The sequence below is a fragment of the Dromiciops gliroides genome, chromosome 1 (assembly GCF_019393635.1).
Source record: "Dromiciops gliroides isolate mDroGli1 chromosome 1, mDroGli1.pri, whole genome shotgun sequence".
Lineage (NCBI taxonomy): Eukaryota > Metazoa > Chordata > Mammalia > Microbiotheria > Microbiotheriidae > Dromiciops > Dromiciops gliroides.
In genome coordinates, this window is record NC_057861.1 from 55,237,615 (window position 1) to 55,253,649 (window position 16,035).

At 50.7% G+C, this 16,035-nt stretch overlaps 1 protein-coding gene across 4 annotated transcripts; it reads right to left on the reverse strand.

Annotated features, from left to right (window-relative positions):
• Positions 1-2,276: 2,276 nt before the first annotated feature.
• On the reverse strand, positions 2,277-14,895 carry DIRAS1 (DIRAS family GTPase 1). 4 transcript variants are annotated; one of them, XM_043975527.1, is made up of 4 exons: positions 14,692-14,895; positions 9,940-10,052; positions 9,585-9,670; positions 2,277-5,502 (listed from the first exon to the last, which is right to left on the reverse strand). In XM_043975527.1, exon 4 carries the CDS (start codon positions 5,478-5,480, stop codon positions 4,884-4,886), a length of 597 nt encoding a protein of 198 aa, XP_043831462.1. In that variant the 5' UTR covers positions 5,481-5,502; positions 9,585-9,670; positions 9,940-10,052; positions 14,692-14,895; the 3' UTR covers positions 2,277-4,883. The 4 variants fall into 4 exon arrangements, with proteins under 4 accessions (XP_043831462.1, XP_043831463.1, XP_043831460.1 ...); XM_043975528.1 differs by lacking the exon at positions 9,585-9,670 and having other exon boundaries at positions 9,940-10,001; XM_043975525.1 differs by lacking the exon at positions 9,585-9,670 and having other exon boundaries at positions 14,692-14,894.
• Between the last annotated feature and the right edge of the window lie 1,140 nt (positions 14,896-16,035).

The following is a 16,035-nucleotide window of genomic DNA, read 5'->3' on the forward strand; positions in this document are numbered from 1 at the left end:
CCTGGGAGAAATCCTAGGGTTGTTGGGAGGGATTGGGCTGAGGTTTCATCTTCTGTCATTCTGTCTCCTTCAGAAGTCAAGACCCTGGCCACTGAGCTAGAGGAGGAATATCTGGCTCCCCCAGATTTGGCTTCCGATTGTCATCTGTACCTTTTATGGGCCCAGGTTCTATCAATTGCTGCCACCCCCAGGACCCTCACCTGGAACCTGCACCCCATTGTATACAGAGGGCTCCAGGCCCGGGGTGCCTGGGATCAGGGTGGGTGGGTGGGGCAGCCAGGGGGATGCTAGGATTCTTCAAGCTACATCTCAAGCTCCTCAATTTATCCCCGCACCTCCTTCAGAATCCCCAAGCTCCTTTCCTCCCAAACCTCCTCCTCTTCTTCCTCAAGGCCTAGACGTTCCTCCCAGGAAATGTTCAGGATGCCTCTGAGGGCTTGGAAATTACTCTCACCTCCCTCTCCCTTGCTCTCTATAGCCGGTCAGTCATCTTTTTTTTTTCTCTGCTCCTCTCCATCTCCACTAGTTCAGGCCCTCAACACCTTTTGTCTGGGCTATTGAAACAACCTCTTCACCACATTGGGGAAAAGGCACAGGGATGTACCGTCAACCTGGTCCCCAAATCAGAGCGCTCCAACAGTGGAATGAGCTTCCTCAAGGAGGTAGTAAGTTCACCGTCACTGGAAGTGTTCAAGAAGCAGAGGCTGGAATGACCTAGTCTGGGGTATCATGGAGGAAATTTGCACTGGGTGGAAGGTAGGACTAGGCAAGAGTGACGGCAAAGTCGTTGGGTCCCACAACAACTCTGTGAGGAAGGTGAACCCTCTCTGGCTCTGGTTTCTGACTCCCTTCCCCACCCCACCCTCACCCCCATCCCCTTACTAAGATGGCTGCCTGCTTAATATTCTTAAGGCTTCACCTTCATCTTGAATTAGGCGACCTCTATGGTCCATTCTGGTGATGCTGTTCTTTGGTCCAAGGGCCCTTCTAGCCTTTGCTTTTGAAGCCCCTCCCAGTGCTACGGGGTCTATGACACAGAACACATTCAGAGAGACAGAGGAGAGAGGGAAGGAAAGGAAGGGAGGGAGGGAAAGAAGATGGGTAGAGAATAGTAAGGAAACTGTAGAACAAGGAAAGAAAGGGAAGTGAAAATAGGAAGAGGGGGAAGAAATCAGGGATAGTTTGAATTGGGGCCAGTCAACAATTCCCAGTAGTCCGAGGTGCCTGAGGAGGTCTAGCTGGCCCTAAAGGTACCCACGACCCCTAGTGGTTGAACTTGTTATGGCTAAAAAGACAAAGAGGTAGGAAGTCAAGGAGGGGAGAGACAACAGACAGAGATGGAGAGCCAAAGGGAGAACTTCCCTCTTCTGGTAGCGGGGAAGCCCCTCCCTCCTGGGTCTCTCCTAGGTTTAACGCTGCCCTGGCTCACAAGTCTTTATGGGTGGGAGTCCTGGGGGGGGGGGGGTTGGCATGAACTCCTGGGTTCCCTGCCTTTTCTGCTTCTTAGAGGGGAGAAGGAGCAGTGAAGACAACCCTCACCCAGGCCTCGGTGTCTCTGCCTCCCCCTTCATCTCCCCAGTCCCAGCCCAGCTGCAGCTTGGCTGCACAAGCCTGCCTGGGAAGCAGATGGTTGCCAAGGCAACAGGCTGATGACGCACTCTTCGATCTGTGCCCCGTGAGGGGAGCCGGCTCGTGGCCCCGGCACGAGGCTGTGAAGAGGGACCCCCTCAGCAACCAGCCCAACCCTCACCTCAGATCACCCCCCCTCGTCCCTCCTTCCAGCCCCCAGGCCCTACCCAACTTCCTGTCCCTAAACTTTGCCCACCCTGGCCCTCCTCCCCATGGCCCCCCCGCGCTATCCTAACCTCTCCATCCCCAGCCTTCCCTGTCCCCTTCACCCACCCCTGTCCCTCACGTCTCTGAGCCTCTTTCTGTCCCTGCCCTCTCACTCCCCCGATCCCTCATGAACCTGCCCCCCACCCGCCTCCCCACCCTTCACCCCCTTAACCATCTCCTCGCCTCTCCAATGCTCCCTCTCTCCTCTCTCCCCTTTCTTGCTTCCACTCTCCTTTTGCTTCCCAGATGCTGGACCGTGTGAGCCGATTCTCCCCACCCCAATAGCCCACACCTCCCCCTAGAAAGTCTGGGTACCAGGCAGTGCAGATGCAGGAGCCACGTCTTTATTGGAGGAAGACTAGTTCTAGAGTGAAGGCTACATTGGACTCTTAAAAAAGAGGGGGTGCACTGGAGGGGGGTGTCCACATGCTGGGGGGAGTCATCTGGGGCATGGAGTTGGCGGGGGGGGGGGGGCGTCACAGAGGGCTGGGGGAGGGGGGCCAAGGCCTCAGTCCAGAGCACCAGACAATTTTCTAGCATCACAGCAGCCAGGGCAGGGTGGAATTGCCCAGGCCCCATGCCTAGAGAGGAAAGTGGGACCTATGTTCATCCCAGACTCTTGGTCTTGCTCTGGCTCCAATGGATGACCTAGGAGGGCCTGGTCCCATCCTCTGGAGCTCTAGGGGGGCCCAGGGACGGGGGAGAGGGGGATCCATGTGCTACATGGGACTGCTGTCCCTGAAGGACACGTTCCTTCTCTCCCAGATCTGTCCCTAACTTGCTGTGTGACTTTAAGCAATTTCTTTAGTCTCTCTGGGCCTCAGTTTCCCAATCTGTAAAATATGGGTTTGGGAACAGATGGTCATCAGAGTAACTTCCCGCTCTAACATTCTCGGGTCACCCTCAGCTGAATCCCCTAGGCTGGCCAGGCCTGAACAGCTATTTTCCAAACAGGCCTCTCTATTTCCCTTTTCTCCTGGGATTTCACATTGGGTCCAGGAAGCTATGTGGAGAAGGGAGAGGAGCTTTTGCAGGAAGGCAAGAACAGAAGGTGACACAGTTTGCTCTGGGCAGTTGGGAGAAGAGGTGCTTGGTTCTGTCTCACGTGGTCACAGTGGGGAGGGGGTCTGGGTAGAGAGAAGTGGGTGGACAAACCCCCTGCAAGGCAGGGCCTAGCTGCCCCTCCCCCGCCTCCTCTAAGCCCCTGGGCCCGGGCCAGGGTCTGGTGATTGTGCTATCAGGGTGGATCCCTGAGGAATGGTGCCAGAGCCCCTGTGGGGGCCAGCACCCTCAGAGGAGAGAGTCCCCCAGCTCCCCTTCTCCCCTTCCCCCCATCTCATTCCACAGCCCCTTCTCAGGAAGAGCCATGGGCAGCCAGGCCAGGGGATGCTGCATGCCAGGGTTGGAAATGCTGCCTGCAGCAGGGGGCTGAGGGGCCAGATTGGTCTTAGGGGCAGGGGAGGAAGGAGCAGGGCTCCAGCTCTGACCCCTAAAACTACCAGCTTTCCCTCCAGGATCCTGCCCTCCACCTATGCACAGACATACTCCACCTATGCACACACACACACACACACACATGCGTACACACACACATACACATGCATCTGTGCATACATATACACACATACATACATCCCCTGATTTATTCTCACATATCTGCACACCTACCCACTAATGTATAATATCTTACACATTAGTACATGCATTTATATCAACATATACTAACATACCCACACACCTACATCCAGCCACAAACACACACACACACACACTCTCACACACACACTCTCACACACGTGCGCACACACACACCTGCCAATGCTTCCTGTCTGTCTTCCTTGGGGTCCCTCTGTCCCCTGCTCTCCTCTTTCTGTGGGGTCAGGACACACTGGCAAGGGAAGTGAGGGCCCCCTCTCTCAAATCCACTTCACTGACTGTGCCCTTCTTGGGACACACTTGTCTCTGAGAGGGGGCGGGGGGGGGGGGGGCCAGCCCAGCTCCTCAGGAGGATGTTCTGGGGCTGGACAGAGGAGCTGTGCTAATGGCTCCTACCTCCCCACCCTTCTGGGGTGGGGGGAATGATGATCCCCAATCTTCAGAACCCCACTCCATATTTTCCTTCCAGGGGTGCACAGAGCCACCCACATTCATAGTGATAGTCATCCTGTAGATCCCTGGGAGGGGAGGCTAGGAGCAGGGACACTACCATACAACCTGAGTGAGGTGAGAGAGGGGGCAGCAGTGACCTGGAATTGTGCTGGGGGGCTAGACAGTGTCTACCTACAAGCCCCCTCCACCCAGCTCCTCGGTCCTGGGGCCACTGGTCATTTCTACAAGGGGCAGAGAGGAAAAGCAAGGGGGAGGCCTGGGACAGTGGCAGGGCCTAGCTCAGCTGCAGGGGGGCTTCATCTTTATTGCCTATTGTCTCAAAGGCCAGGGAAAGCCAGTCTACTGGGCCTCCCTATCATGTGCCTCCCAGTATCAAAGGGAGGAGGGGGGCCAGCTGACAGGGGGAATTTAGCTGGGCCCAGGGAGCAGGGGAGGAGGGAGGGGGCCATCAATGGTCAAAAAAGAGAAAGAAAAGTGCGAGGTCAATGTGCATTTCAGCCCCCAAGTCACAGTGATCAAATGTAGGAATGGGTGGCCTATGGAGAGACTCAGGGCAGGGGAGATGGACACACACACACACACACACACACACACACACACACACACACACACTCTGAGGGAAGGAGAAACTGAGTAAAACAAATAGATGCAGACAAACAGACAGGGGCTGAGAATAGGAAACAGAGACACAGAGAGAGCTGCTGACCCGGGGAGGCTGGATGGCCACTTGAGGGAGTTTCTGTTTAGATACAGGGGGGGGTCTCGATGACCTCTGAGTGCCCTCCGACTCTGGGGCTGCTATGAGGACAAGGAGCAAAGACAGGAGGAGGCCATCCAAGGAAATGACGGGAAGACGGATAGAGACAGAAGAGGGGCCCTAGAGCCACCCCCGAGCAAGCCCAAGAGTGGGGGGCAGGGGGAGGACCTGGGGGGGGCCCTCACATCAGGCTGCACTTGCCCTTGAGCTTGTCTGTCCTCTTCTGCTTGCTGGAGCGCTTCCCGTCGATGCTGAGGCTCATGTTCCGGTGTTTCTCCAGGGTGAGCAGCTCTTGGAATAGCTCCTTGACATTGTAGTTCATTTTGGCCGAGGTCTCCATGAAGGCGCACTTCCACTCCTTGGCCAGGGCCTCCCCCTCCTTGGTGTCCACCTCCCGCTGCGTCTCGTCGCACTTGTTCCCCACCAGCATGACTGGGATGTTGTCCACGCTGCCTTTGATCTGCAGGATCTGCTGGTAGATGGGCCGCAGCTCTTCCAAGGACTGCTTGCTGGTGACAGAGAAGACCAGGATGAAGGCGTGGCCCTTGGAGATGGACAGGCGCTGCATGGCCGGGAACTGGTGGCTGCCCGTGGTGTCTGTGATCTGCAGGGTGCACACACTCTTGTCACAGCTGATGACCTGGCGGTAGGTGTCCTCGATGGTTGGGATGTAAGTATCTCGGAAAGTACCCTTGACGAAACGTAGGACCAGGGAGCTCTTGCCTACACCGCCTGCCCCAAACACCACCACCCGGTAGTCGTTGCTCTGTTCTGGCATCTTCTCCCGTGGCTATGAACTCCTGGAGAGGAAGGCAAGAGGGGACAGACATTCTAGGGACCTGCCAGGTGCCAGAGAACCAATGGTGCCTGCCTGGGAGCAACAGCTGTACTGCAAGGGGTACCAACTACACCCGATACCAACAAGTATGCCAAGCCCTGGGCTGTTGGTGCTGACTACAGCTGTATCTCCAAGGGTGATGGTGCATCCTCCAGCTGGCTCCAAGGGTCTCAGTGCTAACCAGAGCAACAATGCTTACTGCAGCTGCACCCCCATGGGGAATGGGACTAACACAGTCTTGGCTACAGCTGCACCCTAGAGGGAATGATGCCAACTACAACTCTGTCTCTATCCCAGCAGTAGGAAAGCTCATTACCCTGCACCCCAGGCCTAATGATGCTCATTGTTTCTGCCCCCTCCACACATGGCACTAGTGAGTCCTGCTTTACTCTGAACTCATTACCCTGGTGAACTGCCTTGGAGTGGTCCCATCTCCCTGCCCCCCTCCAATGCCCTGGCTTCCTGGAGAGACAGCTGTGCCAGGGCTGACTTTCTCAAAAGTCATCTAAACAAAAGTCAGGGCAAGGGTGTCCTCAATAAGGCAGAATAGTGTGTGTGTGTGTGTGTGTGTGTGTTTCTGTGTGTCTATGTTGGTGTCTCTGTGTGTGTCTGTGTATCTGTGTGTATGTGTGTCTGTGTGTCTGTGTGTCTATGTTGGTATCTCTGTGTGTATCTGTGTGTATGTGTGTCTGTGTCTGTGTGTCTATGTTGGTATCTCTGTGTATATCTGTGTGTCTGTGTCGCTGTCTCTGTGTCTATGTCTGTGTCTCTGTGTGTGTCTGTGTCACTGTCTCTGTGTATCTGTGTCTCCATGTCTGTCTATGTCTGTCTCTGTGTTTCTGTGTGTCTCCGTGTCTGTGTGTATCCTTGTGTGTGTCTATGTCTGTCTCTGTGTGTCTGTGTTTCTGTGTGTCTCCGCGTCTGTGTGTATCCTTGTGTGTGTCTATATCTGTCTCTGTGTGTCTGTGTTTCTGTGTGTCTCCGCGTCTGTGTGTATCCTTGTGTGTGTCTATGTCTCTGTGTGTCTGTGTGCATGTGTCTGTCTCTGTGTGTCTGTGTCTGTGTGTGTACAGAGATATGAAAGACAGATATTGATGCCCCTACAACTGACCCTGCTTCAACTTCCAGGGTCCATGGCCATTCCTCTGGCATGGCCCCCCAGACCTAAGACTCTCGGACATGATACATGTGCAGAGATTTGCACATAGCTGGGACTAAACATGGAGCCATTCCTAATGTACCTTCCTATGTGAAGGCATACGAGCTAGGGAGAGACTGAGGGGGAAAGGAAACAAGGTGTCAGCACTTATTGATGCCCCCGGCCTTCCCCACAACCCCCACCTTCTTTCCCAATAGTTGGCAGCAGGTGACAACTGGCCAGCTCAGTCCAAGATCCCTGGCATCGATGTGGGGTAAGAACGGTCCTGGTTGCTGGGCCAGGACAGGAGATGGTGGAGTACCCATTGTCTGCCCCTCAGCCCTTCCTGGGGCTTCTCTCCCTCACCAGCCTGGCTGGGGGAGATTATGTTAGAGTCAGTGCTGTATCAGAAAACAAGGTAGAGGGCAGCTAGCTGGCACAGTGGATAGAGCACCAGCCCTGGAGTCAGGAGTACCTGAGTTCAAATCCAGCCTCAGACACTTGACACTTATTAGCTGTGTGACCCTGGGCAAGTCACTTAACCCCAATTGCCTTACTTAAAAAAAAAGAAAAAGAAAGAAAGAAAAAAAGAGAAATTCTCTCTGAAAGGCTCATGCGAACCCAACTCTCCTACCGGGGGCCCACCCTCCAGCCCTTTTGCCACTGGGCCTCCTGTTCCCAACCCCAGGCTATGGCCCTGACACTGCCTCCAGATTCAGCCCCAACCTTGCCCTAGACTGAGGACCATCAGATCAAACCTTGCCTCTCTCAGCTCCAGCCCAAACCCCAAAGCTCAGGTCCCTGCCCCGACCTTAGCCTCTGAACCTGGTCTGAGCCCTGAGCCTCTCTCTGGACCCAACCCTCGATCCCAGACTCAGTTTTGTCTCTACCTGTGTGTTGTTTAGCAAACATGGCTCCCAGGCCCCCTCTTCCAGAAAGGTAGAGGGTTAGCTGCTGCCCGGCCACCAGCAGGCCTGCTACAGGGTGTGCCCAGTATGGTTGTGCCCAGTTTGCCCAAAGAAGGGTGTCAAGATTCCCAGATTCAGAGATGGGCTTGAGACCCCTGAGGCTACCTGGAGAACGGGGAGCTCAGTCCTAAGGACTTGCCTGCCCTCGGGGACCAGAGCAGGCCTACCCTAACAAGCCCGTGTTGCCTCAGATAGGGAGCTCCAACCTAGCCCACCAGAGTTTCATCTGTCTTGCTCAAGTTCAGGGTCAGTTCTCCTCCCTGCCCCGCCCCATCAGAGGCCTCCTAGTGTGACGAGCCAGCCACCTGGGCTGCCCCTGACCTAGGGCAAAGGGGCCTGAGAAGCAGCCTGGGGTAGCGAGCTGAAGCTGGAGCGGGCTGCTAGGCTAGTGCCCTTCCCTACCCACTAGGATCCCTAGTCCAGGTCTTTAGTGCTGAGCCCATTAGTTCTGTTCCTGTGGAAGCCTGCAGGAGCAAAGGAGCAGAGAGAAATTGAGATGGGGAGGCCCATGGAGAGAGAGGCTCAGGACATCTGAGTCCAATATCAAGGGGAAGAGACTCATCTTTACTGTTTGCTCTCCCAGAGGCTGGTTCCCTTGACATCCCCGTTGCACCACTCCCCCAACTAGGAGTTAAATAGCAACACTCATGAGCAGGACAGAGAGAGGTACCATCACAGGCTAAATAAAACAAAAAGATACTTTTGAGACAGATGTGTACAATGTATAATGATCAAAGGCTGGTTGATTCACTTTTGGATATGCCCAAGGGAATTTGTTTTGCTTGAATATACATGTTTGTAACAGGGCTTCAGTTTGGTGGGGGTCTTTTGGGGGGGTGAAGGAGAAAAGGCAGATTTTATATATACATACATACATACACACATATACATATACACATACACAATTTAATTTTTTAAGTGTCGATTGATTTCAACCAATAAGGAGGACCTGGCTTCTGGGGTAAAAATCATGGTAGCCTGAAGGGGAAAGGGTAACTCTATCAATAAGGAGAGGAAAGAAGGAAATAATGTGATAGGAACCCTAGATTTGGGGAGATCAGATTTCAAAAGGTTTATCACTCTCAGGCCTATATCCCAAAGAGATCAAATAAAGTGGGAGAAGATTCCAGAATGTATAAAATACACAAAGATATTTACAGCATTTCTTTCAGGAGCATACATCAATTGAGAAATGGCTGAACTAATTATGATATGTGAAGGTAATGAAATACTATTGTGGCCATAAGAAATGACAAAGAGAATAGTTTTAGATGAAGCTGGGAAGAACTATATGAACTGATGCTGGGTGAAGTGAGTAGAACCATGGGAACAATTTGTACAGTAACAATATCACAAAGGCAATTCTGAAAGACTTAAGAACTCCAATCAGTACAGTGGCCAACCACAATACCAGAGGGCAGATGATGAAGTATGCAACCCACTTCCTGAGAGTCTATGGACTCGGTGCAGAATGAGACAGATTTTTTGCACATAGCCAATGACAGAATTTGTTTTCTTGATTATACATATTCGTTACAAAGTTTTTGTTTTTATTTCTTTTCTTCCAAAAAGGAGAAGAGGTAGGAGGGAGAAAAAAATAGATCTCTGTTTGTTAATTTTTTTAAAGTAATTACATTTTTTAAGATTTCAAAGGATTCAGAAAAAATGTCATTTTTGTCTCGTTCTTGGAAAAGTTTGTGTTGGTTGATGATTGTTAAATTCACAATAAAAAATAAAAATTTTAAAAGATATAGTTAAGGTCTCATAGTGGACTAAAATTCTACAAGGTGAAAGTCAGCCCAGGGGGGAAAAAAAGCCTTTAGAATGAAATTCTGAAGATACAAAAAACAAACAAACAAAAACAAAACAAACAAAAAAAAAAGATGAAAGAAAATGGGAAGATGTCTTAAGAGACCAATGTGAACACATGGAACTCACCAGCCAACTTAGATTTTAAAAAGTCATGTGCAGAAGATGGAAGCAAGGGCAAAGTATGGAGATGAACACAAAAGCATGACACAAGCCTGTAAAAAAAAAAAATCATTGAGAGGGTTACAACTCCAAACAATCTCAGGCTTCAGAGGAAATCTCAGAACATGGGGGCTTTCTTGCCTTCCTGCTCTGGGTAAATGGAATGATAACAACTAAAAAATGGAGAAAAGATAGAGCTTCTCAACCCTTATTTTGCTTCTCATTTCTCTGTTGTGTCTTTGGACTAGAAAGGACAGAACAGAAATAATTAATAGGGAGTCAATCCCCAAGATAAGAAGGAAGAGAATAAAGAAGCACTGACCTGCTCTCGATGAGGATCAGCCACAAAGCCCAGGCGAATTATCTCCCAGGTCACTGAAGGAACTAATGCATGGGATTATTAAGCTTCTGTCAGTTAATGATCTTTGAAAGGTCCTGGAGAATAAAGGAGATGCCACAAGACAGGAGAAGAACAAATGTTCTCATTTTTTAAAAAAAGAAAAATCATTAAGTCTGTAAACAATAGGCCAATTACCTTAACTTCAATTTCAGACAAATTCTGCAACACATTATTAAAAAGATGGTTAGAGAACAATTAGAAAGGGAAGCAGTGATCACACGGAGCCAGACTAGCTTCAAGGACAGATCAAGTCAAACTAGGCTTCTTTCTTTCCTTCCTTCTTTCCTTTTTTCCCCTCCTCTCCTTTCTTCTTCCTTCCTTTTTCTTTTTTCCCCTTCCTTCTTCCTTTCTTTTTTTTCTCTTTCTCAATTTCTTTCTGTCTATTCTTTCTTTCAGATAGTAATGACTTAGACAGTTAACCTGTCATAGGGGATAAATTGCTAGATTTGGAGTCATTCAAATTCTGCCTCTGAAGGGGATTAAAAAAAAATACTGAAGAAATGAACAAATCTTTAACATAATTGATTAAATTGGTAGATTGAGGGAAAACTTAAATATGGTTTAGTTTACCTAGATCTTATCAAGGCTTTTGACAAAATCTTTCCAACTCTTCTTTTGGAAAAGATTGAGAGATGCGAGCTAGATGACAGGAAAGTTAGCTGTAATGGGGACAGGTTGGCTGTCTGGGCTCCATGGTTTAGCATCAGCATGGAAGGAGGTCTCTAATGGAATGTTCCCCAGGGATCTGTGCTTGGTGCTATCATGTTTAACATTTTTAACAGTGGTTTGGATAAAGGTGTGGGTGGCATGGATGCTTATCAAATTTACAGATGACACAAATCTGGGAGGGCTAGCAAACACACAGGATAAGGATGCAAAAAAAAAATCTCAATAGCCTAGGGCACTGGATTGACTCTAATAAGGCAAAATTCAATGGGGGACAATTAAGTCTTACATTTGGGTTCAAAAAATCAGTTTCGGGGCAGTTGGTGGCGCAGTGGATAGAGCACCGGCCCTGGATTCAGGAGGACCTGAGTTCAAATTTGGCCTCAGACACTTAACACTTACTAGCTGTGTGACCCTGGGCAAGTCACTTAACCCCAATTGCCCCGCAAAAAAAAAAAAAAAACCAAACCTCAGTTTCCCAGATACAAGAGAGGGAAGGCATGGCTGGAGAGTGGTTCATCTAGAAATGGATATGACGGTTTCAGTGAACTACAAGCACAATGAGTCACCACTGTGATCGGACAGCAAAAAATAAAAAAGAAATAAAAGCTAATGAGATTCCAGGTTGTACTGAGAACAAGTGTCCAGAAGATGGGAAATATGATAGTCCCTCTTGTCCTCTGCCCTGATCATACCTCATTCTGGTACAATATTTGTGGAAGGCCCACAGATAAGGTAGAAGTCACCAAGATGATTAAAGGCCTTGAGATCATACCAGAAGATGATACACTCAAGGAACAATGGAGGTTTAGGGAAGGGGGGCATTTATTAAGCGCCTGCTGTATGCAAGACATTATGCCTTGTTTTACAAACATCTCATTTGTTTAGCATAGAGAAAAATTTAAAAAAACTTGGCGGTCAAGGGGCACTATGATTACTATCTTCAAGTCACTGAAGAGAAAGGGCTTAGATTTGCTCTCCTTGGCCCTAACAGGCTGAATGAAGATCAAGATGGGGAAGCTGTGGCAGAGATACACAAGGACACAGGAAAAAGAGATGGAGAGAAAAAGCACACCAGTGCAGACACACAGGGATGGACATGCAGAGACAGAGCAAGAGCAAGAGGTGAGACCCCTAAGAGAGGAGACAGAGGGCAGGCATGCAAAGGAGAGGATTCCTATTCAGGTATAGGCTGGGTTGGAAGGCTTCGGAGCTTCCCTCCACATCTCCCTCTGTGATTCTGCAGTGGATCAAACCCAGTGTTGTTAGAAGACCTGGGTTTGAGGCTTGGCTGTGCCACTGGCTTCTGAGTCTTGCTTTCATCACTGGTTAAGATGGAAACCATACCACTCACAACTGCACCTCTCTCAAGGTTGTTGTGAGCATCAAATGCTATGGAAATGCTTTGTAAGCTGGAAAGCTTTAGAGGAATGTGACCTATTGTTACTATTTTTCTCCTATGGACCTGGGTAGGATTGCCTAGTCAGGACAATTTCCCTAAGCTAGAAGGGCCTTAGCAGTCATCTAGTCCAACCTCTCACTCGAGGCACTTGAGCTTCCCTAATGGGTGGTAATCTAGCTTTTGATTGAATACTTTCAGTGATGGGGAGCTCATTACTTATTAAAGTCACCTTCCAGTCGGAGGTATTCACTGCTAGAATGGAATATTTCCTAAAATAATGAGATCCCTGAAGCAGAATTGTTCAAGCAGAGACTGGATTATCCAAGCTAGATTTAAGAGTTTGGTGACCCTGCAGCCCAATTTGTTGCTCCTGACCTGTCTCCAACACAGCCAGGACAAGCCATTAGTGAGCCCCAAACAAGACTGGGTCATCGCCCTTTGGTCACTGGCCACTGGGTGCTTTGATCTTTTAGATCCAAAGGAGAACTGGATTCACTGATATCAACATTTTAGAATCATAGAATTTTAGCACTGAAAGGGGCCTCAGGAGGCATCCAATCCAGCCTGTAACTGATAAAGAATCCATTCTTCAATATCACTAACACATGGTCTTGCAGTCTCTTCTTGAAGCAGTGTAGGGTAATGGAGAAAGCAGCGGGCTGGATTTCTGTCAGAAGACCTGATCCTATCTCTGCCCCTTACTACCTAAGTGACCTTGGACAAGTCAGTTCCCTCCTCATGGCCTGTTTTCTCATCTTAAAAATATACTAGATCAGAGGTTCTTAACTGGTGGTCCATACATCCCCCCCACCCTCACCCCCCCGCCAAAGGAGGGGATAGATTTCAGGGAGTTAGTGAATTTAAAAAATATATATGTATCTTGATAGCTATTTCATATTACTGGTTGCCTTTGTAATCGTATGTATTTTATTTCATGTATTTAAAAGCATTCTGGGGGCAGCTAGGTGGCGCAGTGGATAGAGCACTGGCCCTGTAGTCAGGAGGACCTGAGTTCAAATCCGGCCTCAGACATTTGACACTTACTAGCTGTGTGACTTTGGGCAAGTCACTTAACCCCAATTGTCTCATTAAAACAAAACCAAAAAAAAGTATTGATTTAAAAGCATTATTCTGAGAAGGGGTCCCAGGACTTTGCCAGACTAACAGAGAGGTCCAAGACACAAACAAAGCAAAGAAGCTCTGGCCTAAGTGATCTCTACGGTCTCTTCTGGCCCTAAATCTTTATGTAGACCTAAGAAGACCTCCAGTGATGGAAGCCAAACTACCTCAAGAAACAGCCACATTCACGTTTGGACAGCTCCCAGGTCTAGCGAGTTAATGCTTTGTATGAAGCCTTAATCCGCCTTTGTAACTGCCTCCCATCAGTCCCAATTCTGCCCTCAGAGGCCAAGCAAGACAAGTTTTAGATTCCATAGGCTTATAAAAAGAATCACCCCATTTGAGTGATGTGCTCTTGGCACTTGTCTATCTTGCCTCCCCCCTTAGTTTTGGCTCAATCCCATCCCCATCTATATGAAGATATAGAGAATCCCTGAGTTTTGAGGTTCTGTCCCTTTGGACTCTCAGTGACAAAGACCTTAAATTGGAAGAGTCTGGGGGAGATTATTTTCTCCATTCCCTTTACCTCCAGTCAGGCCCAGAGCTAAGGCATCCTGGACAAATGAGAATTGAAAAAAAGGATTAAGAAGGCCTGGGAAAGCCCCCTACCCTCCTCTCAGGATCAAGGGCAGATATCAGAACAAATTAACACCTTTCTTTCGAGGGGGATCAGAAATGAAGGGGAAACTAATTCTCAATATGCCCCAAGCTCCATATCTCCATTAAAAAGCTGTATGACCTTGGCCAAGCTGCTTGGTCCTCAGTTTCCCTTTTGGCCAGCTGCCCTAGGATGCTGTAATGGGAGAAGGGGAGGAGGTTTAGACTACGTATGGACCAAGGAGCTACGCTGGAAGAGACCCTATGTGGATATTATGGGGGGAGGAGAGAGGTAACGCTCCCCCCACCCCGCCCCCATGGCCCTAGAGACCCAGACAGAAAGTGCCGCCTTCAGCCTCTTGGTGGGGTGGGGGAGGTAGAGCACGGAACTGCGGGTATAAGCAGGCCAGCTTCCCAAAGGGAGGTCGTCCCCCAGGTTCCCCAGGGTGCTCCCCCCCTTCCCTATTCCCATTCCATTCCAGTGAGCGGGGCGGGGCAGGGAGGGGAACCTCAACCCTAGCCTCAGGACCCACCAGGCCCTCCCCCTTCTCCCTCCCCCAGATATCCCCAGTGCAGCCGAGGAATGAGGGGACCCTGCGTCGGGATCCAGGGGGGACCCAAGAGGCCCTGGCCATGCCAAGCCTTCCGGCAGGAATCCTTACTGCGGCCAATGAAACCCTGGGCTGGGCGTGGGTGGCGGCCGGTGGGTGAAGCCCGGCCTTGCCCCCCCTTCCCCCCCCCCGCTCCCGCTCCGCCGCAGCTGCAATGCCCCGAGCCCGCCCCCTCCCCCGCAACCCAGCACCCCTGGCTGCCCGCAGCCTCCACCCCCGCCCCGCCGCGGCATCACCGCCCGGCCGCAGCCCGGCCCCGGCCCCCACCCCGGCCCTCACCTCTGACCGGGACTCGGCTCGGGCGGCTTCCCGGGGTGGCTCCGGCTCCAGCGGCTCGGGCTCGCTAGCGCATCGTCCGGGGCCCCTCTCAGGTCCCTGCTCCCCTGGCTCCTGCTCCTCTGGCTCCGGCTGCGCTGCAGTCTCGCCGCCCGCTCTGCTCAGCTCAGCTCAGCTCAGCTCAGCTCAGCTCCCCTCCCTCCCTCCCTGCATCCCTCCCTCCTTCTCTCTCTCTCTCTCTAGCTCTCTCCCTCTTTCTCTCTCTTCCCCCCTCCCTTCCTTCTGGCTCTCTCCCCTTTTCCTCTCTTCTCCCCTTCCTTAAGCCTCTCTCTCCTCTCTCCTCCCTCCCTCCCTCTCTACTCTCAGTCACGGTTTCCCTCCTCCCCCTCCCCCCTTTCTCCTGCCTCTTTCTCTCCTTATTCTCTCCCTTTCCCTCTTTCTTCTCTTCCCACCCTCCTTCCTCCTCCTCTTTCGCTCCCTCTATCCTACAGCTTTCTCTACCCTTTCCCTTCCTCTCTCCCCTTCCTTCTCCTCCTCTCCCCCTTTTCCTTCCTTCCTCCTCTTTTCCTGCTCTTTATATTTCTCGTCCTTTTCCTTCCCTTCCCTTCTCTTCTCCCTTCTCTAATCTTTGTCTTGCTCGCCTTTCCTCCCTTCTCTTCCTCCTCTTTTTTTTCTTTCTCTCCCTTTTGCTTTCTTCCCCTTTCCTTCTCCCCTCCCCCCACGCCTTTTCACGGTCTATCTCTATATCTGTCTCTACCTTTCTCTCCTCCCTCTGAGTAAACCAGACCTCAGCCCCTAGTCCATGCAGCAGCCTGAGCTATTAGAGGTGGGGGTGGGGCTGGAAGACAGAGACCTGAACCATTACTTGCCTGGGTCCTGTTCCTAGGGGGGGTCACTTGGGGTGGGGGATGGAGAGGAAGCCTTGTCTTTTCATCTGGAGATTGAGAAATGGTAGCATTGGGAGCAGGCCTGCTCTTCAAAGATAGAACCAGAGCCTACCCTAGAGAATTGCCCTCCATGGAGAAGGGGGTAGGCAGAATCCAATGCCCTCTCCCAAACCCCTTCTCCATCAAGGTGCCATTGCTCATGCTGTTTGTTCCCTATGAATGGAATGCTCTGCTAGCCCTTATCTTCCATACTTCAGGACCAAGCTCAGGTATCACTTCCCCCATGACCCCTGACCCTTCCTCCTGGAAGTCAGGTCTCTCTCCTTGGATCACACACACTTTGTTTACACTTCACTTACACACAGAGCACGCTCTGTTTTGGACCATACTTATTCATGTCGACATCTAGACTGAGAGAAAGGAAATTACTTCTCTAAAGTCTCACAGCAAGTCAGTGGCA